Source organism: Lytechinus variegatus, chromosome 19, assembly GCF_018143015.1.
Source record: "Lytechinus variegatus isolate NC3 chromosome 19, Lvar_3.0, whole genome shotgun sequence".
NCBI classification, from domain to species: Eukaryota; Metazoa; Echinodermata; class Echinoidea; order Temnopleuroida; family Toxopneustidae; genus Lytechinus; species Lytechinus variegatus.
This window is the reverse complement of record NC_054758.1, coordinates 12,070,001-12,095,236: the sequence shown is the minus strand read 5'-3', so window position 1 is coordinate 12,095,236 and position 25,236 is coordinate 12,070,001. Positions and strand designations below refer to the sequence as shown.

Sequence of the window (25,236 nt, the reverse complement as noted above, 5' to 3'; positions counted from 1 at the left end):
ATAACAATATCACTATTTTATAGGAGTATTTGGCAACATATATGCAGATGTGCAACATATCAAATGAAAAATATTCCGGTATAATCAGTTAGATGATCAAATGTAATTTCAATTCTGTTCACGATTTGGCATCAAAGATCACGAGAGGGCCTACTGATAAAAGAAAATATAATAGAAAAGTTATCTTTTTTTAATGTGCCTTGATCCATGTCAAAATGTGATATTCCAGTCTACTTAAAATTCTTTGATATTACAGCTAATGACCAGTTGACACAAACTGTTCAAATCGAATTGTACAATTTAATCAAAATCAAATGATGTACATGTACCTTTTGGTGTATTGGTGGGGGAGTTGCTTGTGGAGGAGCCTGAATGTGTTGAGGAAATGGAGAATGTTTCTGTTGCTCCATAGTGGGGTGGGGCGCCCGTGCGTGGTGCATCATGGATCCCCTGGGTGGTGTGCCGATTGGCGGCGGAATGGCGACGGGCGGCGAACCGATCTCCGGCGAGACGGAGCGGGCGGGAAGCGCTTTGCTGGGGGTCGGTTTGCGCCCCGTCATGAGCTCCTGTTCAAGCTCGGCGAGGGACATGACTTTCTTCTTCACAGGCTGGGAGTCACTGACTGCACGGACAATAGCAGGGTCCTGTCGTTTTTTTATAATAAAGAATGGAGATATATACATAACTTCTACAAGGCAAGTAATTGACCAGGGGGGTGTTTCACAAAGATTAAAGTATGACTTAGAGTCGCACTTAAATGCCAACGCGCACATGATATGTAACGCGCAATCTGATTGATGGATACATGGTAGCGTGTCCAGGGGTCAGTTGCAGAAAGAGTTGCATTTAAACGCAGGTAAAAAAAATCAATGGCAAGTCCCGAATGCGCGCTGTTGATTGGTTGAAAATCAAGTTGCGCATGATTTTCTTGAGTTGCGATTGATTGCAACTCTTTCTGCAACGGACCCCCGTTCGCATGATCTGACCAATCTGGTGATGTTTTCTATAACATTCGCAACTCGGAATTTAAGTGCGACCCTATTAAGTCACACCTAAATCATTGTGAAACACCCCCTTGGGCTAAACAATTTGTAAAATCAACATGAAAAAAAAAAGTCATCGACGCCTTCTCAGTCAAATTTCACCTAGAGGGTGAAGAGTTATTAGTAATCTTAGGCAAATTCATCTGTATAACTTAAAAGTTGCCTATGTTTCTAGTTTCATTAGGTACATACATGTAAGAGACGCACCCTAAGATGGGGGAGGGGGCAGGGTGTCCTTGTTTTCTTGCAGGTGGTGAGAGAAAAGCAGAATATAAAGGGGAAAATGAGGGCGTAAAGCAAGAACAAGGGAGAAGAATATATAAAAGAAAGGTTTGGGCCACACTACATTGTATAACACCTCAAAAATTCAGCTGAGAAAAAATAAAATATCATATCCCCTTTAGGGTGACCCTGCTGACCCTAGTGGTGCATTACCTTAATATTTGTAAAATTTATAATAAGGCAAGTGCAGTACCGTGAAGTAATCGTTCAGTTTACTCATTTATCATACTTATTCATTTATTTTATTTCTGGCAAAAGGAATACAAGAAATTACAAAATAAACAAGAAATTGAAAGACACATCGACCGATGGGCAGGGATAACGAAAAGGAAACTAGTTCCTATCAAATGTTCTCCCAACGACAGTCAATAGTTTACAGTTCTGACATCAATGAGAACTTAAAAACAGACCTTCCAACATTCTACAACAAAAAAAGGAGTATTTTCAAAAATTTGTCTCAACGTAACAATCGTCAGCCTGTTATAGTGAGGTCGGTGAACAAACATGTGAAACGACTCTACTTGAATATGTGATAATTTACCCTTTTAAACATGTGCTCGTAGGCAAGAATTGACTTGTTCTTTTCATGCAACAACTGGCCCAACAGTGATTTTTACCAGTCTGGGACTGTCAGACCGGCACTAGTGTCATGCGCTGTGTATAATACATACTCCATGATTGGAAATTTTTGTTTTAAAGTAACAAATCATACAAAAAGTTAAGGAATGTTGGAAAGTTGGAATGTCTGAAAAAAGCATCGTTCATCAAACAAAGTGGATGCAGCCCATAATACACATTTGAAACCAAGATTTTCATACATATATCTGATAGTTTGAGGTTTGTTTCTATTTTGCTTACCTCCCATCCATCGTCGGCGGGCCTTCCGGGAGGGGCCTGGCCGATATGGAGCATAGCCTTCAGCCGTTCCTCTGTGGCAGCTACCCCTGGCTTCGTGGGCATCTCCACCGTCTGGTGCACCTCCGGGGAGCCCCAGATGTTGCGGGTAGGGGACATGAAGTCCGTAGGGTCGAAGAGCGAAGGCGGGGACTTCGGCCCGAACAGCTGACTGATGCTAGATTCCTGACCACCCTAAAAGAACCATGGAGAGTACAAGATAATGTATGCATTAATATAATATTCTGCATTTATATAGCGCTTAATACATCGGAACGACGTCTCTAAGCGCTTTACAGACATATTATTACCCCGGTCATTGGATCCTTGCATGCCCGCATACAATGTATGCACCTTCTCCACTCCCTAAGGAGCATTCCAACAAGAGTTCCAAGACTCAATTGCTAGGCATACTACATACATGTATAGGCTTTCACATCCTACCGGGTTCCCATTTAACACCTGGGTGGAGAGTGGCAAAGTGTGGATTAACGCCTTGCAAAAGGACGCTAGGCCATGGTGGGATTCAAACACACGACCCCCTGATTAAAGGCGAGAACCGCTACACCACGACGCTTGCATAGAATGCACCTGGCTCATTGCATAAACCCAATGAAGGTGCATTTATTTTCCTTTATTCTCCTTTGAAAATATGGCCACCATAAGTTATAGAAGCTCTATGATCGTTGGCACATAATCTGTGTAAGATTTGTCTCTAGAACAAGAGTCTCAATCCCTTACAAATCACAGATCTTTAAGTGTTGCAAGGACCCCAGTACTAGGCGCAGGGTGATGTCATGATGACTTTCAAATTTGTTGATAATCATGTCTGCACCACCCATAACAACGAGTGGGGACTCTCATCAGGTGGACACAGCATAAACCATATCAAACCTTTGGATTTTAATCTACTAGTCGCATAAATAGTGTTCACTTTGTAATGTGTCTACATGTGGCTAAATAGCAAGCCAACCATTATAGTCAGGCAGCATATGTCATGATTTACCGGCTACTTCGAAAAATTGGCTAAGTCTGATTTTTCACTTTTATGTGATTGGTGACATCACAAGGAACAACTTTCAACTTGGTGACAAATTTCTAATGGTCATCTTGACCATGTTAGGAGTAAAAATAAGGTCAATAGGGGTCAATTTTTTATATTGCCCCAATTCTGTCGAATGACACATCAAATTGTTTGTCTTCTTAAACTGAACAAAAAAGTGTACACAACCATATACTCTTGACCTCCCGTTAAAAAGTTATGACCAGAAATGTCAAAGGTCAACGAACTTTCGTTAAATGGCAAATTACACCGAAGGTCTTAAGAAAGCTCATTTATTCCGTGTTTTTATGCATGTGTGTACTTTTTTATTTTCGATTTTGATAAGTCCATCGTCAGAAGTCCTTATCCAGAAGATATAAAGGGTCAAGACAAGGTCAGGGAAAGGTCAAAAGGTCAACAAACTTTCATTGGAGGCCAAAAATACACGTCTAATAGCGGTTATAAGTTTAGAAGTCTTATTTTTCGTGGGTTCTTTATTTTGAGTCTATATCTAAGAAGACATTTTATATATAAAGGGGTCAAATGTGCTTATTTAGGAAAAAAAATAGATAAACAGAGATAGACGTCGTATGCATTCAGTGTGGTATTGCGAGAATACCTTGAAAAGACTTGACAAACCCTTACGCCCTTACTTATCATCTTCAAGATGTGATAAGTGCAACCAGGGAGTTTTTTTTATTTAGGAATTCAATTCAAGTTCAGTTCATTTTCAATTTACTCATCTTTGATATGTAAAGAAGTATTTCCTTCATTTGCTTTGTCAGTAAATCTTAATTACCAGAAATTATTGTAATGTATTGGGGTACAAGTATAATACTATGTTAACAGAACAAACACATCGATTGATCAGTGCTCCCAGCTCCTAAGAAAGATGCCTAATATTTCATTTAGATTATCTTGCAAATAAGATAATGAGGTTATGATTGAGGGTGATAAGTTGGGCTCCAATTGCTCCTCAATTAATTCTAATGTATGACGGTTATATTATTTCTGACAAAGAAGCAACATCATGTAGGCATGCTCATTGTAATCATGGATGTCCATTATGCTGATGTGATATATTCTGACCATTACTCGATCTCTGGAGTCAAGAAGGACTACACATTTATGGTTCATGTGCTGTTCTAAGCTTATCATTGGCCTCTTTTGCATTTTGTAAAGTAAAAATTTATAAGGATTTCATGCATACTTTTGGTCAATTATATTTATTTTTTGTAAAAATGCAAGTCTTCACAATTTCTGGGGGCAGCTCCCCCCCCCCCTTCCCGCTGCGGTATGGCCGTGGTTTACTTCAATTATATGATTATGGGCTATTCCACGGTTACTCACGTTACATTTGGAGACACCTTGACTCATACTTGGAGCTGTAACTCCATTATTATTGATAGGAACTAAACATCTCCTTATCACAACAAAGTACACAGTCTGACTATCCTTTGTATAAAAACAAAACTTTGGAAATTTTATTATGCTCCTGGCAAATCTTTGGAATGTGTCGGTTACTCACGTTACATGATTTGGACATGCATAAAATGAAAAGTCGACATAGGTGAAAAGTCTCCTCATACAAGGCTTTTATGAAAGTTTATTATATCCTTTTCAAAGAAGTATATTAGGGAGACAAACTTTGTATATAATTAAAAAAATAAAGAACACATGGTTTTTACTTGGGGTGCAGATAATATGGTTACTCACGTTACAGTTACTCACGTTACATTTTGTCCATGTATGGTTAACAACACACATGTCATTAAAAATTCAATAATGTGTGTAAAATTCATTGCTAGGAACATCAAAAAGAGATTTTATACCAAAAATTGGAACAATTGGAGCTTTATTAGGGATTAAGAGGGAAAAGTATGATTTTGCTTACTAATTATGCATAAATTAGCATAATCGCTGAATACCAATTTGCATGAAATAAATTACTGTATAGTATTGTAGATTATGTCCAAGACAACCTGCGCGCAAATTTTTGGCGTGATCGTGCGGCCAATGGCCTAGATCTCAAGGGGGCCTGGGAGCCCCCCCCTCTCCCCCACCCCCCGGGCCATATCAACTCCCAAAATACCCCGGCCTAGATAGGGTTACAGGTGTAAAGGACATTCAATGTGTTGTTCGAACACTCTTTAAAGTTTGGTTAATCGAAACCAAGTCTTACTAATGCACTCTCGCATTGTGAATACTTCTACTAATATTCAATTTTTTGTGTGATTGTATGACCACTGATATTTTGATGAACAAAGAGTCACATCAAAGAGGTGTACCCTCATTTTGCTTTTAATTAATCAAAAATAACTTCACAACTCACCATGAGACTTAAAACTTGACATCCCACAGAAAATGTTACCTAACTAAATAATTTTTACTGGTTACTCACATTACATGATGGTTACTCACGTTACAAAGTTACTCACGTTACAGTTTTTCTTCATCATTTTTATAAAAAATTTGTACTTTTTAATGATTTTGATAGTCATCACTGTGTCAAAGATTGTTTGAAGGAAGAGAATTTAAAATCCCACCAATTAACTGTGAAGATTTTTTCTCTCAGAAAACAAAGTCAGTTTTTTTGGTTACTCACGTTACATCACCTGAGCAGGTTGCAATATTCAATTTTGAATGAGTACTACAAATTTACTTGAAAAGCTGTTGTGTATTTTAAGTAATTTGACTCTTCTAAACTTCAGAAATATATAAATTGGTATGTTGTTGCAATAACAAAATGGTAATTAGGCATATTTCATTTTTCACCATTTTTCTTGTATTTTGGTACAGAATGGAAGACACAACTTTTGACCATTTTTTTCCAAAGTATACATATGAAAATAAACTTTTTATTTCTTGTTCCTGAAACTATCATGTATGAAGGACTTAAAGTATTAAAAAATTCAAGAAAATATTGAATTTGAATTTTTAAGCTCATGTCCACCAACCTGTGGAATTGCCCTTATTCTTTTTAGTAACATCCAGGTAATTCAGCAAGTAGGAAAAAAACAAGAACGACAAAAGAACAAAAACAAAATCTGCATCTGGTATTAAATTTAGTTTCACGTTGTATGCTCTGGAAAAACACACTTGATAAAATAGTACAAGCCGTGTTAATGTCAGCACATAATCAGGAATGTGTAGTCGTTGGCTCCAGAGATCGAGTAATGGTCAGAACATATCACATTAGCATGATGGACACCAATGACTGACTACAATGAGCATGCATGAACGATGTTGCCTCTTTGTCAGAAATAAATAACAGTCACACATTAGAATTAATAGCAATTTGAGTCCAACTTATATCATCCTCATTCCTTACCTCATCTTATTCGTAAGTTAATCCAAAAAAGATGTTAGGCATCTTTTTTAGGAGCTGGGAGCACTGATCAAGTGATGTGTCTGTTAACATACATGTACATGTAGTGCACATAATTATATACCCCCAATACATTACAATACTTTCTGTTGATTAAAATATTATGTACAAAGCAAACGGAGTAAATGTATCTTTACATATCAAAGACTAGTAAATTGACAATGAATTGAACTTGAATTGAATTCCTAAATCCAGAAAATCAAGAAACTCAGAAAGAGCTGGTTGCATTCATAAGTACATCATGAAGATGATACGACTTTTAAGGGCATTATAGGGTTTGTCAAGTGGTTTCAAAGTATTCCTGCAGTACCATACCACACTGAATGTAATCGACGTCTATCTCTGTTGATCTATCTTGTTCCTAAATCCCTACCCTGGTATGTCAAACCGACCCAGATAAATTCAAAGCTGCAATTCTAAAAACTCCCTAAATCCACCCTCACCCACCACAACCTCCAGTTAAAATTCCATCAGGAGTATTTTGGAGGAATTCCAACCAAGTACTAAATAAGCATATTTGACCCCTTTATATATAAAATATCTTCTGAGATATAGACTCAAAATAAAGAACCCACGAAAAATAAGATTTCTAAACTTCTAACCGCTATTAGACGTGTATTTTTGGCCTCCAATGAAAGTTTGTTGACCTTTTGACCTTTCCCTGACCTTGTCTTGACCCTTTATATCCTTCTAGATAAGGACTTCTGAATTATCAAAATCGAAAATAAAAAAGTACACACATGCATAAAAACACGGAATAAATGAGCTTTCTTAAGACCTTCGGTGTAATTTGCCATTTAACAAAAGTTCGTTGACCTTTGACATTTCTGGTCATAACTTTTTAACGGGAGGTCAAGAGTATATAATTGTGTACACTTTTTTGTTCAGTATAACAAGACAAACAATTTGATGTGTCATTTGAGAGAATTGGGGCAATTTAAAAAATTGACCCCCAACATGGTCAAGATGACCATTAGAAATTTGTCACCAAGTTGGAAGTTGTTCCTTGTGATGTCACCAATCACATTAAAGTGAAAAATCAGACTTAGCCAATTTGTCGAAGTAAATGACATATGCTGCCGGACCATTAGAGTTTAAAACCTTGAAACAATCTTAGCAATATCTCGTGAACGAAATTACCTTGATGGAGATGGGCTTGGACTGGGAAGAGGTCCTGCTGGCTGGATCATAGTAAGTTTCTTCCTCTTCAAGAACTAGCTTGGTGATACTCTTCTCAAGGTCTTCCTCCTGGTCACAAACACAATCAATCAAGATTCTCATATAATAATAATAATAATAATAGCCAATTTTTATAAAGCGCTTTTCCCAGAATGGCCCATAGCGCATTACAGCATATTATTACCCCGGTCATTGGATCCATTTCAATCAAGCACAAAAGTGCACAATTTCCACTCCCTGGGGAGCATTCCTTGCATTTGCCGCAGCCACATTATGGCGCTGGCAAATCAAACATACAATATCCTTTGCATCCTACCGGATACCCATTTAGCACCTGGGTCGAGAGTGGCAAAGTGTGGATTAACGCTTTGCCAAAGGACGATAGACCGTGGTGGGATTCGAACACACGACTCCTGTTTACAAGGCGAGAGTCAGAACCACTACACCACGGCTCTTCCACATATAAAGAAAAACTAGGAAATACACAAAGGAAGCTCAAAGGAAGCAGTTACCCCCTTTTTTATCAGCTTAGAAATATTGTCAGTATGAGGCGGTTATGGAGGGCAATACAAGCAAAGCAATTATATAGCAAGCACTGCCAGGGGTCCATTTAATAATAAAAATATAAGATAACTTAGGCATTATGATAACTACCCTGGTAACATGGTTCATTAGCAAAGCAAAGTCATCAAGGTTTCATCGGAGTTAGCATAACTACAATTTAATACTATATTCTAAACACAAACAAATATTTTTTTGCCAGCAAACTGCAAACATTGACGGTCTCATCTCAAAGAATAGCACCATGCAATCTTACAGGGTCCCTGACTGGATGTTCCATGAGAATTGAAATTCACTTAATAGTCTCAAGAAAAAAGGATTGTGGGGCTGCAACTCATCAGCGTTTAAAGTCACATTTTGTGGGGTTGGACTGTTCATTTCCTTGATGGCTCTCTTACATCATGTCCTGTCATTTGGGCCAATGCGGTAGGTAATGTTTGACACTTTTCTATCTTCTTTGAGAGTTCAACGAAGGGCATTGTACAACGCATACTTAGCTTGTTGTATGCAAGCAAATGGGAGGCTGAATGTCAAACATTCGTACCGTTGCACGCAAGACGTACCATCCAAAATGTACCATTGCACGGCTTTGGGAGGTGACGTCACAATACGATTCAATTCATTGCGCTCAGTAAATGAAGGTTAAATACGTGCATAGCTTGCTGGCTACATGCGCATGCTGCCCGAGATAATGTGCACTTGTGGGAATTGCTTTTTGCTTTCAATATTTTGCTCCCTTTTCATAGATACTGCAAGAAAATACTCCCTTTTTCCCTGATATTTTCGCTAAAGTCTGAGGCATTGTACAACACAAATAGCAAATATTCTTATTCGTGCAATGGTGCGAGATTTTGCATTCGGTGAAAGAAAGAAACACTCTATTCAACTCAGCTACATGTAACACCTCGCTGAATAGAGCATCTCTCTTTCACCTCATGCGAAATCTCGCCCCATCGCACTCATGCCTATTCGCTATTTGTATATCATATCACCATGCTGAACCCCACAGACCCCATCTCAAATTATGATGTTTGACCTGCACACTGCAAACTATTTGGTTCTCACCTCAAAAAAAGGTACCATACCATCATGCTGTCCCCCGTGAGCTCCGGCTGGTTGATCTCCACCAAACTGGAACTCATCTGCCATACGCTCATGAGCATCAACCCAATCTCCAGCTACAAAATCAAAATTGAATGACAATGAATTCCATTTAAAAAAAAAACAGCATTTTCACCACTACAAATCTGTAATACCCCTATACATACTAAGAGATTCCCCTCAAATAAATGTAGTTACTTTCTGATGTTACAAATAAAATGGCATACATGTGTAATAAACTATCTAGAATCATCCACAACCCAGAAGAAATATAAAAATTTTACATTTATGGAGCGTTGAAGGAAACTTGCAAGCTAATTTCAGGTCCCAAAATCAATTGTCAGTTTGTTGGTCTACCTTTTGAAACAAGACGTTAAACTGATTTGCATTAATAGTTAAAATTGCTCTATCAATTGTAAATTTCCAAGGGATAGTTGCAATAGGATGAAAAAATTCTCTCGCAACACCACATTAGAATTTGGCTTAGGATTGGTCAATTCCAACTCGCCTTGAAAGCGTGAGCATCCCAATCCCCTTCAAGGGGATGGTGATGCTACCATTGGCGTCACTAGCCTAAAAAAAATAATATTATACAAATTATTGTGTCCATATTGTAACCATTGATTCTAGCTATATCTGGGTGGTTGTCAGTTCCGAGGCGGCAAGATAATTGACTCTGGACTCTACATCATTACAGTACATATTTTAACTGAATATATAATAGTAATAATCATAATACACTAACCATCAGCTCCGGTTCCAAAGGTGTCATCATTGACATTGTCATAGAACTCTCCTTCATCCTCCTCATCTGGTCCCTCATCAAGTGGCTGATTAACAAAACATTGAAAAGGCAAATGATGATGAGGAATAAAACAAACAAATTTTTAAAATATCTTGTTTGCACAACATGACTGGCCTGAATAGAACCTCCCACTTTATTTTTGTTATTCAAAGTGGATGCTAATTGTGTATAGTATACACTTTTGTTGCTCTGTTTCTTTGATTTTTCTGTTTTCACACAAGCTATCTTGTTCCAATGGTTTCATTCTCCTTTAATATTGGATGGCCTTGAGATTAATACAAGGAAATATTGGACGAGCTTCGCACGCACCCCCGTTTTTCACCCATCCCCACCCATGGGTGCATTAATGCCACCGTGTACAGGAAAACTGAAGGCACGGTGTATGCAAAATTGCATCAAAATTGGCAAATTTAATAAGAGGATTTACAGAATTAAGTCCTCGTAGTCCTACGAAACATACTGAACGATGTGAAGTCAATTCCTCCTAATATGAATATCCCTTAAAAAGCGTAATTTAAGCGTTGATTTTTCTTCTCATAGACAAAATAAGGAGCGAGCTAGCAATTTCCCAAATTTTTCGTCTAATAAGCTAAAGAGGGTGGGCGATTTATCTTCATATCAAAAACACTACAAGGGAAAGACTAGGCACAAAACTATCTTACACATAAATCGATGCAAAATGTTACGCAAAGTCGGCAAAGACAGTGTCCAATCTTTTTACCCTAAAGACTTTGGTGGAACGTTAATTGACAAACGAACGGTAGCACATGCGGGGCTTCGTTCAGAATTTTCTATATTTGTTGTTCAATTTGTCATAGCTTTGAATATTTTCCAAAAAGTATTATCGTCAGCAAAAATAATATAAAAAGTATGTTTTTTAAGTTATTGCATTTATTATTGGTGTCTCTATTATCAAACAATAATTGGAATTGCGCATACAAATACAATGAATCAAGAATCTTATCTAGTTTTTAAAATACCGACAAGCTGAAGCCGAATTAAGTGTGAATTGTATTAGCGCCACCAACGACTTTCCTTTTATTTCCGTGGAAGAGACATGCGAAGCCACTTTTTCCAGAATCCAGGCACCCGAGCAGAGGTAAGCACAACGAACAATTGTGTACAACGGATAGCGTAGCGTGAACGTAGCGGTCGTGTACAATTTTGCTTATTACAGGCCTCTCGATTAACTTTAATTTTTGGAAGTCAGCCGGGCACCCTGGACTGAACTTTAGGTGGTCAAATGGCAGTTTAGGTGGTCACCACATGCATATCGAAAATATTGTATCATGATTGTAAAGTGTATCAACTCTGTATGCGTAAGTTTGCTGCGAAACACTTCATTTCAATTTGGCTGTGATTATGTAATTATTTATGTTTATGTAATGTTTATATTTTTGATTTGTAAAAGATTCCATAATTCAGCCTCTAGCTGCGAAAGAATTTAGAGCAACTTTTTCATGAAATGGGCCCCAGAAGTATACATTACAGCATTACACACAATATCAAAGAGAATCACTGAAAATATTACTGAATACAAATACAAAGAAAGAAAGAAGGAAGGAGGGAGGGAAATAAATATATAAATAAAGAATGAAGGAGAGAGAAAAAAGGGAAGAAAAGAGAACGGAGGAGATAAATGGAAAAATGAAGTAAAGAAAATAATGGGAAAAAATGAAAAGAGAGAGGATAAATCGGGATGAAAGAAAGAATAAAGGAAAGGAATATGCTTCATTCTTTGAAATAGATAAAGAAAGAAAGAAAGAAAGAAAGAAAAGAAAAAAAAGGAAGAAAAAGAAAAAAATGGAAGATGAATTAATGTGTGAAAGAAAGAATGAAGGCAAGAAAGAAAAAGAAAGTTAGAAAAAAGAAAGAGGTTTCCTTCATTTTTTGAAAGAAATAAATAATTACGAAAAACGGAGGAAGAAAATAACATTGAAGGAAATAATGGATGAAAGGATGAAAGAGGTAGGAAAGAATGAAGGGGAGAGAGAATGAAAAAAGAAAGAAAGAAAGTAATGGAAGAAGGAAAGAGAACAAAAAGAAAGCGGAGAGGAAGGGAGAAGGAAGCAAAAAGAAAATCTTGAGGAAAGAAAGAATGAAGGAAAAATAAAGAAGAAAAGAATGAAAAACAATGAGAGAAATAAGAAAGAATGAATGAAGAAAATAAATGAACACAGAATTAAAGGAAGGAAAGCTAGGAAATAAAGATAGATGGAATGAAAAAAAAGAATTAAGGAAGGATAGAAGAAAGGATGAAGAAAGAAGGAATGAGGAAAAGAAAAAAAATAAGAGAGAAAAAGAAAAATCAGGAAGGAAAGAAAGAATAAGGGAAAAGAAAAGGAAAAAAGAATGAAGCAAAGAGAGAACCGAAGAAAGAAAAGAATGGAAGGAGCTGAAAGAAAGAAGGGATTACAGAAATAAAGAACAAAAAGAAGAACGAGAGGGAGAGAGAAGGGAGCAAACAAAAATTTAAGGAAAGAAAGAAGGAAATAAGAAAAAAGAAGGAATGAAAGTTTGAGGAAAGAAAGCAAGGAAAGATTGAAAACAAAGATAGATGGAACAGAAAAGACCAGCAGAAAGGATGAAGTAAGGATTGAAAACAAAGAAAAAGAAAGAAAGGAAGAGGAAAATTCAAACTTTAAAAAAAAGTCCAATCATAAAAAAAAATACAGATCATTATTTTTTATATCATAGAAATTGATAGAAAACTAAAATGTTCTAGAATAAATTATTGGATTTCAAAGTGAAACTGTCAAACTTGAAAATTATGTGAATCATCACGGCATCACACTCACACAGCTACAAGTTCACACCGATCTCAAGATTCAAAACGAAAGCTGAAAACTCAATAACTTGCTCCTCTGATCACATCACCAAATCAGTAATATGAGAATCCATATAATCATAACAAATTCCCGCCGATTTTGTGATTATATTGGTGGAAAAATATTTTTCATGTGGAATTGTTTACTCTTTGATCGGGGATGTCCAGGTACTTCCGGAGTGCAGGTAAGCACACCTGCATGCCACACACGGGCGGGAGGCCCTGCCGTGTGCACCGGCTAGTACATGTTTGTATGCTGACTTTGTGTGTGTGTGTGTGTCTTTGTGTGTAGATTGAAGAAAATAGCGCAAAACCGGCTTGCTAAATAAATTGAGGGAATTAGTTGTTAACTTTGTTTTCTTTCTTTTTTGCTTGTGAAATATGGGAAAACTTTGAAAAATTTCATTTTCGGTTTTCTACATTTATTTTTTCTGGTGGTCAGCCCGGGCACTATTACCCGAATTTTAGGGTGCCCGACGGAGCTTTAGGCGGTCAATGGCCCCGGACCGCCACCAATTTCGAGCCCTGTTATTACATGACGTCATCCAGCCCCTGCCGAGAACCAATTTATGAATGAAAATATAGTAAGCATGCGCAGTGCAAGCCTTTTATTTCCCCACACAGAATTCCACCAAAACAAGTGTGCAATTCTCTATCACCTCGTACCAAAATCGACCTAGAATTTCACTTTCCCGTATTTTATATGAATTATGAAAGGTATTCTCGGAGGATCTATTTTCTCACCGATACTGCACAGGTAAGCAAATTTCGATTACTTCTTGCTATTCCGTCAAAATCTTACGAATTAGCGTCTATATGCCATCGTGTTCGTTGGAATTTGGAGAGTCTATCGCAACGTGCACAAAGTCAATTGGCTTCCGGGTTTCGGAGCGTCGCATGAATATGCATGAAATTGCAGAGTTTCGATAATTTTCGATCGATACCAGAGCGATCCGATCACGAACCAAAACTATTTACGGCGTACACAACGTGACCGGATATCGTTATCGCTATCGATACTTCCGCACGCAGTCCGAAGGAATTATTTTTGGGACCACGTGGTCATGACGTGATCTGCGCGATTGACCAATCAGCGGTCCTCGAATCGCTGTGCGGAGACGATCTATCCGTTGTACACAGTCTATGGACAATTGTTCGTTGTGGTAAGCGATTTTGCTCTTTTTATTTTATGTCCTTTTTATAATTAAAAATATGTGTTAAAAATTGAAATGAAAATGGAACGCTTTTTTTCTTCATCACTCAGATCAAAAGCCCTGGTGAGTAGCGGAATGAGTTTTGGCTAACATCGTTTGCATTATGAAGGGATGTAACTTAACCGACGACTCTAAAATCCATTACGTATACACGTTGGTGGTGCGAGCTTACCTCGCAATCTTGGCAAATACGTGTGTGTGTCCAAATCTCAATGGCCAATATACTTTAACTTACACAGAAAGCCATATGTAGGACCAATGCGCCTAAATTGAATATCAAAGTTTTGAAATGAATTTATTAATTCTGCAGTATCTACAACCAAAGAAAATCAATTCCATATCACAAACACGCATAGCAAAATAACTTACAGGTAAATCTCCGCCATAACCAAATAAATTGTCTGTCATCTTGTTTTTGCAGTGTTGAAAATTCTGACTTTGGTGTAATCCATTTCATCCCTTGAAATAAATGTAGAGACGACAAAGGTTAGCACACTTTGGCAAGGGGGTACTTCTTAATTTGTGCAGCGAATATGATTTAATGATCAATATAATATTGCATGTTTGATTCATCAAAATTGTATGAATTAATATTTTTCAACTTTACATACCATACTTTCATTCTATACATCGATTTATATTTTCAAAAACTTATTGAAAATTCGCAAAATTAACTCTTCTTGTGATAACATTATCCTTTTACCCCTAAGCCCATATGGACGTTTCCAATGTAACCTTTATCGCGCATGTGTAGTGAATCTCCGAAAAACGAAAGGGCGAGGGAGCCATATTGCGAGTGATTTACGAAATTTCCCGACCATATCGTTTAACAATTTTAATTCTCGAAATTCGTACTTTTAAAATGCGATTTTCATTTTGATCTGACCGATTGTTAATGTTCTATAGTTTACAGTCAAGTATAGCGGCTTAAATGGGGGACAGTGGTGAAGATATGGAAAATACAGAAGTTACCGAAGTGACGGTCGGAATTACCGACATCTCCGAAGGTCTACCGAGTCCAAATGCCGACGACTCTGCCTTCGCGAATGATTCCGTTTCAGTATCGTCTGGTCAAATTAGCACTTCTGCTGTTACCGAACATGTTTTTGCAGCAACACCTACAGGAATATTCACTGCTAATGGACTGCCTGTTCAAGTGCAAGATGGTGCCCCTCTGAAACCAAGAATAATTGCCGTGGTACAGCAGGCTGATGCAGCAGCTGCTCTTGTTGACGGTTTAAAGACTCCGGCTACCCCCTGCACTCCGTCGTCGCCATCGGGGGAGAAGCGGCACTATACGTGGGACGACACCGTACACTTGGACGTGCTGCCAGTGAGATGCAGAAACAACGGTGCAGAACTGTTCAAATCAAAACTAGGTTCTGGTAGGTGTAACGCCTGGGAAATAAATGCAAGACATGCAATGAGGTTTTTCAGACTCATAATTCACCTTTTGTATCATTGATAATTAATCGCATGCAAAAAAGAATAGAAACATTTTAATACTAGATCTGGTCAAACACAAACATGACAAAGGGCATGATTCCATGAAGGGTAAACTTCAAATTCAATCTGCCCTGGGGCTGGGCGCATTTCACCAGCATGACCAGGAAAAAAATTTAAAGGGGGAAAGAAAAAATAAAGAACATAAATAAAAAGGGAAAACAGAAGGCAAGAAGCGCAGGAAAAGAAAGATACGAAGAACACATGTGAGAAAAGAAGAACAAATCATCCCAAAATACTTACTTTAGATTGTGTAGTATTTAAGTAAAAAACTAAGAAAGTAAATGTAGCTTAACGTTAAATATAATTAAAAGGGCAAGAAAAAAAGAACTTAATAACACCATCTGGCTGCCGAGGATTGAAATAAGAAACTAAAGATGGGTGGCCTGCATGTATTTGTACTGTTCCCATATGAAATCCAATTTATAAGCTTGCAAAATTTATGCAATAACGGCCCCTTGCAGTAGGGGCTCTTCATCTGTAACCTAAAGGGCTTGAAAACGGCTCCTGCGTTGGACCCTTCTGGCATTAGGCTTTATGTTGAAGGGCTGACATATGGGGGGGGGGGCTTAAAGGGGAAGTTCACCCTGAAGAAAAGTTTGTTGTAAAAATAGCAGAAAAAATAATAAAAAATATTGGTGAAGGTTTGAAGAAAATCCGTTAAAGATTAAGAAAGTTATTAGAATTCAAAGTTTTGGATTTGTGACGTCATATGCGAGCAGCATTCCTACATAGCGAATGGTAAAAAATCAATGAATTTCAAATTTTGTATGGTTCCTGATGACTTTATTTTGTTTTCTATTTATGATCGGGTGTGAAATGATTTGTCTATTGATATACAAAAGGCACAGTAAAAACCGTTTTCAATTTTCTGAGAAAATGACATTTAAAAGATTTTTTACCACTTGCTTTGTAGGAGTGCTGCTCGCATATGACGTCACAAATTCAAAACTATGAATTCTAATAACTTTCTTAATCATTGACGGATTTTCCTCAAACCTTCACCAATATTTTTTATTATTTTTTCTGCTATTTTTACAACAAACTTTTCTTCAGGGTGAACTTCCCCTTTAATCGGTTCCACAGTCAAGGGGAAAAAAAATGAAGGAGATAACGAAAGGAAGTGAATGGAAAAAAAGGATATGTGATACGTTATTTGCTGCATATGAGGTTAAAATCTATCAAACAAACAATTTGAATCTTATTTCAAAGAGCTTCTTTTTTTTTCTGGCTCCCTGTATGCTGGGGACTGTTTGCAAATTTTGCCACATTTGTTGTGCTCCATCAAGATATTTGATTCATTACGCAACTGCGTTGAAGTAATATGTTGTGTAAAAGCTATATACCCGCAATTCGATTAAAGATAGCGGCCATCTGTAAGGTTAGAAGTGGGTTAATATCAAGAGGTTTCCGGGGTATCTGCCCCAGGACTCCACCGGCATAGCACTGGCATGCAGTTGGAAGTGTTTGGCCCATGGCCCCAAATGTTCTACAACAAAGGCCAAAAAGGTAAAGAATAAATGAAGCTGACAAGAAGATAGACCCATGCTAGGGGGCATTTGGACCTTCATAATATTGAAAAAAGCTCCCAGAGTAGTTGGGTTTTCAAGCATCATTGTATAAAATCCACATATATTTCATCAAAATTTTTACTCTATAGTTATAATTTGTGATATCTGAATGGCAATTCAACAACAACTAATTTCTCTTTAAAACAGGTGGGAGAGGCAAATGTGTCCGCTACAATGATCAATGGTACACGCCATCGGAGTTTGAGTCACTTTGTGGGAGGGGTAACAGCAAGGACTGGAAGAGAAGCATCCGGTTTGGAGGTCGAACGCTTCAGTGTCTAATCGAGGAAGGCATCATCCAGCCCCATGCAGCATCCTGTACCTGTGCATCTTGTTGTGATGATGATGGAGTGGTAAGAAGCGACTTTAGTTTATTAAGCTTTAAGAACTAGGGTTTACGTTTAATTGTTCTAATTCCAATTCGTCCAATTGCCAACTCGTCTACTATCATTGGTCTGCTATCAGTTTGTCCACTATCCACGTGGTATAATTGCCATTTCATCCACTCACCATTTCGTCTCATAGCCATTTGGTCCAATAGCCACTTAGTCCATGTACCATGTGGTCTAATTGGACCTAGTGCTAATTGGGCAAAATGAATGAAAACAAAATAGATGTAAGACCAGCTGGTTATCAGATACATTGGTCATAGACGAACTGATGATTAGACAAAGTGATTGTTTGACCAAATGGTATAAAGTGGACTAAATGGTTGTAAGATGATATGTTGATGGATGGAATGGCATTAGACTAAATGTAGTTAGACCATGTGATTAGGTAGGTAGTGGATGAGTTGGCAATAGACGAATCGGCAATTAAAGGGATGGTCCGGGCTGGAAATATTTATAATCAAAATTAATAGAATAAAATTCAAAGTGCAAAATGCTGAAAATTTCATCAAAATTGGATAACAAATAACAAAGTTATTGAATTTTAAAGTATATCAATATTTTGTGAAAACAGTTATTTGCACATCATCATGAATATTCATTAGGTGGACTGATGTCACATCCCACTTTCCTTTCTCTTATGTTATTGCATGAAATCATAAATGTTTTATTATTCTATACATGTGTAAATGATGTGTATCCATCATGATGAAATAAGTTGCGGCAATGAATAACTAATGCACTTAATCAGTTGTCAATCCAATTGTTTTAGTTCTTGGTAGAAAATTTATGAAAAAAACGTAATTTCATATAATAAAATACAAAAGAACAAGTGGAGATATGACATCATCAGCCCACCTAATAAATATTCATAAAGACTTGCCTAGAACTGTTTCACGGGAATAATGCAAATCTTTAAAATTCAATAACTTTGTTATTTGTTATCCGATTTTGATAAAATATTCAGCATTTGGCTTTGTGAATTTTACTCTATATATTGAGACATGAATATTTCCTGCCTGGACCATCCCTTTAACCTTAAGATCAGAAGTCATCTGTGCCAAGTATTTTAGCAGGAGGCCTGTTGTAAAGGCACCAGGGTAAAAAATTGCACAGGTTTCAAGATGATTTTTGCATCGTACAACATACAAGAGGTGTACTCATGTATCATTACTAATTAGATATTATGAAACTTCCATTACTGTTTCTCTTTGAGAGATTAAGTCATAGTCAAGCTGTCATCAAATGCCTTCAACGTGAGTTTCCAGTTTAAATCTGTACTGAGAGCTTTAAACTAAGCTTTATGATCGAGTGCATGAAATGACAAGAAAAAATGAATAAATTTAAAGTTGTAAGAACTTTAATAGAAAGAAAAATATTGATACTCTCGTTGTGTTTTCTGGTTTTCTAATCTAAGATTATGTCATTATCTCTTTGTGCTTTTGATTTTACTTCTCACAGGAATTGTGTTTTAGGGCTGTGTTTGATCTGATTTCATTCCATTTTTTTGTGGGGGGGGTGAGACACCTACATGTACCAAAAAACATCCCAAATATGTTGCATTGCCTAGGCCTGCTAAATATATGATGAAATTATTTGGTTGCCCTAGTTATTTACTGGTTTCTTTTTTTGTTTTTTAGTCTGGACCAGTCAGACTCTTTGTTCCTTACAAACGGAGGAAAAAAGACGAGAGGGAAAGCCTGCCCTCTACACCTACTTTCAAGAAGAAGATGCCCAAGTTAAAAGATGGTAAGATTCTAGCATTTGTACATTTCCACCATCAGAAATGACCAAGATATTCAAGTGATTTCATCTTCAAATCCCTCCCTTTTATGCTGAAAATAACATTCTTTTATGAAACCCATTTTCTAAATTCTGCATCGAAATTTTGTGCTATAAAATTGAATGTGACATCTCTGTTCATCACAAGAGGATACCATTTTAAATCCCAAATACCCTTCACAAATACATGTATATTAAAAATTCACATGTAATGCAAGGCTGGATTGAGCGTAGCTCCATATATTCTACTTTGCTTTATATATGGTATTATTACCCTGTCCGAGGTGAACAAACGTATTGGTCTGAAAGTATTCAGTGCATCTATAGGACTATTTCACCTCACCTGGGCCGCATGCATTTTTCTGCATCTCTTTTTCTCTTCCCCTCTCCCTATATATTTTTCTTTGTTTCTCTCTCTTACTCTCCTCATTCATATTATCTTTCAATGCTCCCCTCCTTTTACAGTTGCTGCCTTAACAGAAGATGGCCGATCCATGTCACTGGAAAGTCAGAATGGGTTAGGTATGGGCGATACTGCCCTGACCTTGGCATCGATGACTCCCACCCTTGCCCCGACCTTGACACCCTTGACCCCTCTGTCCTCTATACCTCCGATGACCCCTAATACACCCAAGGCACCGGATTTGGAGATGCAGCACTGGTGGCACCTCGAAGAGGTAAGAGCGCTCCTGTAATTTTCTAACACCAAAGTTAATAGTCAGTGGGGTGTCAGGTTTCTTGGGGAATGGATTATTATATGTTGACCCCAAACTCTGAAGCATTGAAAATAATATTAATAATGAAAATAGGCATTTATATTGTGCCATCTATTTAGAAATAATCTATTCCGAGGCACATTGTTATGTGCCCCAGCTTTAAGCTCAAGCAGCCTTCCGGTGCATTTCAAGGGATTAATCCTGAATTAATTACACAATTCAGCACTTTGTAGTAAGCGTGACACATAGTTTGATCTTACCGATAACCTGTATACTCACAATCACACATATATGTCAGCCTTATGATCAAATGCTACCCTTGTGTTACGTATACCTATTCACCTAATATATATCAACCAGGGGAAAAAATGACACAGTGGGTCCGGACAATCGTTCCCAGAATGCTCAAAAGAGCCCTGGAAACCCCCCCCCCTGCAATCTAAAAGTTTATCCAATGTTGCATATTTATGCATAGGCCTGAGTCGGGTCCGAATTTTTTGTTCCTGAATCCGTTGGTGTTGTGCCGGTTGGAATCTGGTATCCCGATAAATGAATTCACGACCGGGAAAGTGCAAAGAAGTCACAGATTACAATATTGATTTCATTTTTAAAGAAACATTCAACAACAAAAAAACAAGAAAAATATGAGACGACGGGTAGAAACTTGCCGTGTTTATGTGTTCATCTTGTTCTCTTTGATAGTAGCTAAGCTACATGATGCAATTAGAGTCTGCCGCCCTCTATATTTGTCTCGTAGCTTGGCTACTAAAAAAGAGAACAAGATGGCCATGTAAACATAGGCAAGATTTTTCCCGTCTTCTCATCATATTTCTCTCGGTGGTCACCTGAAATGTGACTAAGAAACCTATGTTGTGATTGGTAAGACTGAATGAAACATACTCAAAGGTTATCTTAAGATATTCAGAAGAAGAAAATGTTAAACTATTATGTATTACATTGTTTTTCCGGAATACCAGAATGGAAAAACAAAACCAGAACCCGCACACATCTGACGGTTCCCGGTATTCCGTCCGTCCCAACCAAGACCTATTTATGCAGTAGGTTGTGAAAAGTAGCACTGAAATATATGAAATCAATTTGTTTATTTTCATTTTCAATGTAGATGGCAACACAGTTGATCCAGCAAGCGCAGCAGCTGAAGCAGATGATCGAGCAAGCCAAGCACCAATCCCAGAGCAGTAAGGATGCTGCTCTTGCTCAAGCCAAGATACAGTATGAAACAGAGAAGAAACAGGTAAAACTCAAGGCTGACAATGGCCCGTATTCTGAAGTCGGGTTTAACTTAAACTCCAGTTTAAAGTTGTGGTTTAAGTATGGATAGCCAATTGTTACATAAATCACTAACAGTAGAGATATCATATTTCAGCTCATTTGGCTCTCAAATCATTCATAGCTGTGGAGGAAGTATAAATAGATGATTGTCATCACCATTGAAGAATCAGGAAAAAGTACAATAAATATAAGAAACATACAACTTAATAAAAAAATTTGACACTTATGGCTTCCCATAATTTTAGCACAGAGTTAGACCATGTTGTAAGTTAAACCCAACTTCAGAATACGGGCCGTTGACTCCAACCTTATCCCCCTCACCTAGTTTTATCAGCCTTTGTCCATGTATACAGACAATGAATACTCATTTTCCGCTCCCTGGTGATAAAAAAAGTCATTTAATACTAATAGCTTTGATTCAATACATGATCATTTCATTCATTGGATTTTATCAGCCTTATCCTTGCACACATACAAAGAATACACATATCCGCTTCCTGGTGATAAAGAGAAAGTAACTTGATTTCTTTGATTTTCAACAGATCATGATGGTCCCAGTCATTGGATTTGATTAGCCTTGTCCTTGCAAACATACAATGAATACCCATTTTCCACTCCCTGTGGATAAATATTGAGTTACTTAATGGCTTTGACTTTCAACAGATCACGATCATCTCAGTCATTGGATTTTATTAGCCTTGTCCTTGCAAACATACAATGAATACCCATTTTCCACTCCCTGTGGATAAATATTGAGTTACTTAATGGCTTTGACTTTCAACAGATCACGATCATCTCAGTCATTGGATTTTATCATCTTTGTATACATACAATGAATACACATTTTCCGCTCCCTAATGATAAAGAAAAAGCAACTTGATGGCTTTGATTTTCACACATTTTCCACTCCCTAATGATAAAGAAAAAGTAACTTGAAGGCTTTGATTTTCAACAGATCATCATCATCCCAGTCATTAAATTTTATCATCCGTTGTCCTTGTACACATGCAATGAATACACATTTTCCGCTCTTTAATGATAAAGAAAAAGTAACTTGATGGCTTTGATTTTCAACAGATTATGATCGTCCCAGTCATTGGATTTTACTACCATTGTCCTTGTACACTTACAATGAATATATATTATCCACTCCCTGTGGATGAATGACACTCAGTAATATTTTAAACTATGAACAGATTCTGGCCGACTCCAAGATGGATGCCTAGCTGCAATTATAAAAAATGTATGCCCATTTCCCTCTCCGTGGGGATAAATAACAACTTACTCTTTTTATAACGAGCATATGCTGGCAGACTCTAAGATGGAAGCTCACATGCAGTTTAATATCAAGAGTGTATCCACATTCTCCACTCCTTAGGAGAAAATAACAAGTCTCTCAATGTTGTTTTTTTAATTTCAAACAGATACTGGCAGATTCTAAGATGGAAGCACAGCTGCAATTATCAAGAGCTCTGATGGAAGCAAAGGCCGAGAAGGACAATGCGGTAGCGCAAGCTTTGGCCCAGGCACAAGCAGAGAAGATAGATGCAGTGGCAGAGGCGAAATCATCTCAGCTCATAAAGGTTAGTGCCCTTTTGGAACCTTTACTGGTTGTAATAAATGTGTAATGTAGTCAGCATACCCAGACTAGTAGTCCCCGAGTAACAAGCTGACATTCCATCTCTGTGAGATGCCCAATCACATACCAGTATGCCAGTGTAGATACCTATGTAACATGCCTCTGAGGAACCACGGTAAACCCCTCACAACTTAAACAATAGGATGCCTGTATTCCATGAGATGCTGAATCATCAACCCACTTGCTACTGAGAGTTGAGTGAATAAACATCTAAAATACAAACCTCTTGTCTCTCGCTTCCTTTGTAATCTGCCTGTATACAAGAACCCACAAATATTACACTGGTTATTATTGGGAATAGCCCATGTTCTGAAGCCTGGTTTAAATTTAGCTTTGGTCTAAGTCTGTTTTGAATTCATGTGAAGCTGAATATGGTACAACACTCTTTAAATTTTACATATCTTATGTTTACTCTGTTGTTTCATTCTGCTTCAATGATGAAAACTATTTTGGTTATTTTTCCTGGACAGTCCATAATGGTTTGAGTTCCAAATGTGATGAATTGAGTCTCTACTGCTTTTAAAGATAAATTCCAGTTTTGGTAACGATCTCAAAATGACTTTTTACAGAATCTAATATAATGACCACCCAAGTGTCTGTTTGTATGAATAGAAAATATGTGCCAAAGGATTCTGGGAGAAACTGTGTAATTGCTGAGAAATAAGCAAAATAAGCGCGGATTCGGTCACTTCCGTCGGGTCTTTATTTCAGCAATAATAATACACTGTCCCACGTGTGCCTATTTGTGTTGGTGATCTTCAGTATGAACGTTTTTCAGCGAAGATTTCAAGATTTCACAAAGGTCAGTTTATGTAACTGTACCAGATCTTCATCCTCGATGATATACTGACAATTAAGCCTGGTTTTACAGACTATCTCATGAAATCAGTGTTTACTGCAACTACTGGAATTTCTCTTTAAGTTAGGCATCACTTTTGAAGCAAACCTTTATACCAGAGTTTTAACTATCTAAAACAAAACTTTATACCAGGGTTTGAATTAAAACTGTTGGTCAAAATGCAGGTTACTTATTGCAGAGGATATTTGTAACCCCCCCCCCCCTGCCAACCAAATTTGCTATCAATTGTATATTCTTGACAAATATCTGCACGTATTCCACCTACAATGTAATTATAAGTACAAGCGAAAAAAACCTGCTTCTCAACACTTCGTCGAATATTATATCAAAAAGGTCAATAAAATCTATGTTGTTTCCACAGGCCTGCGCCAACTGTGGCAGGGAAGCAACAAGCGAGTGCACGGGTTGTCATCGGGTGAGCTACTGCAGCGGGTTCTGTCAGCGCAAGGACTGGTCGTCCCATCAGCACAGCTGTGGCCACACCCAAGGGCTCCCCCAGGGGATACAAAGTGTGACAGATCCAGAACCCGATGCCTAGTACTGGACCTGCCATAGTAAATACCCCTAGAACTAGTTACAAAAGCTGAATTCGATAGGGTACTGAAGTCACAATATCGTGCAACACCTTTTCTTGTAAACCGTATCTTCGCAGAGTATGATGAAAAAGCATCCAAACCCAAATCTGTAGTTCATGGATCACTGATTCAATGGGTGTTCGTTTGCTGATACCTTGGGCCACGTTGAATCTATTTGTGTCACATGTGGTGTGTTGAGTTATTTCAGTGTGTTAAGTGATAAGTTTACATGCCGTTTACAATTTCCAAGATTTCATTAATACCCTATGTGTATCCAGAGCTTTTCAGGGTTAATCATTAAAATCTGCTTGATCTTTGATGGACAATGGGTAATTTTATGTTTGGAGATGACCTTTTAGTCAGACCCAGGCCACGTTGCATAAAAGTTACCATTATGGCAATTTTGGCATGCAATGGTAGCTACCATGGTACTGCTAATCAACAGCCAATCAAATCAAGGATTCCATGCAAGTTACCAATGGATAGCAAAGTTATCATAATGGTAATTTTTATGCAACAGGGCCCAGAACCGACAACAATGAACTTTGTCACGAAAAGCTCCAGGATTAATTT

At 37.6% G+C, this 25,236-nt stretch overlaps 2 protein-coding genes across 2 annotated transcripts in view; one reads left to right on the top strand and one right to left on the bottom strand.

Annotated features, from left to right (window-relative positions):
* The window catches only part of LOC121406112 (protein PAT1 homolog 1-like), a 59,361-nt gene extending 44,528 nt beyond the window's left edge, over positions 1-14,833 (bottom strand). The window contains exons 1-6 of the mRNA XM_041597128.1: positions 14,706-14,833; positions 10,236-10,320; positions 9,455-9,567; positions 7,790-7,897; positions 2,184-2,414; positions 330-644 (exon numbers count right to left, since the gene is read on the bottom strand). Of these exons, the coding sequence (XP_041453062.1) occupies positions 330-644; positions 2,184-2,414; positions 7,790-7,897; positions 9,455-9,567; positions 10,236-10,320; positions 14,706-14,744 (891 nt within the window). The 5' untranslated portion in view covers positions 14,745-14,833. The remainder of the gene's footprint in view (positions 1-329; positions 645-2,183; positions 2,415-7,789; positions 7,898-9,454; positions 9,568-10,235; positions 10,321-14,705) is intronic.
* A 263-nt stretch (positions 14,834-15,096) lies between these two features.
* LOC121405914 (deformed epidermal autoregulatory factor 1 homolog) overlaps positions 15,097-25,236 on the top strand; it is an 11,092-nt gene continuing 952 nt past the window's right edge. Inside the window, exons 1-7 of the mRNA XM_041596909.1 lie at positions 15,097-15,721; positions 17,558-17,763; positions 19,440-19,548; positions 20,047-20,258; positions 21,421-21,552; positions 23,015-23,173; positions 24,450-25,236. The exon at positions 24,450-25,236 is cut by the window's right edge and continues 952 nt beyond it. Coding sequence (XP_041452843.1) covers positions 15,268-15,721; positions 17,558-17,763; positions 19,440-19,548; positions 20,047-20,258; positions 21,421-21,552; positions 23,015-23,173; positions 24,450-24,626 — 1,449 coding nt within the window. The 5' untranslated portion in view covers positions 15,097-15,267 and the 3' untranslated portion in view covers positions 24,627-25,236. The remainder of the gene's footprint in view (positions 15,722-17,557; positions 17,764-19,439; positions 19,549-20,046; positions 20,259-21,420; positions 21,553-23,014; positions 23,174-24,449) is intronic.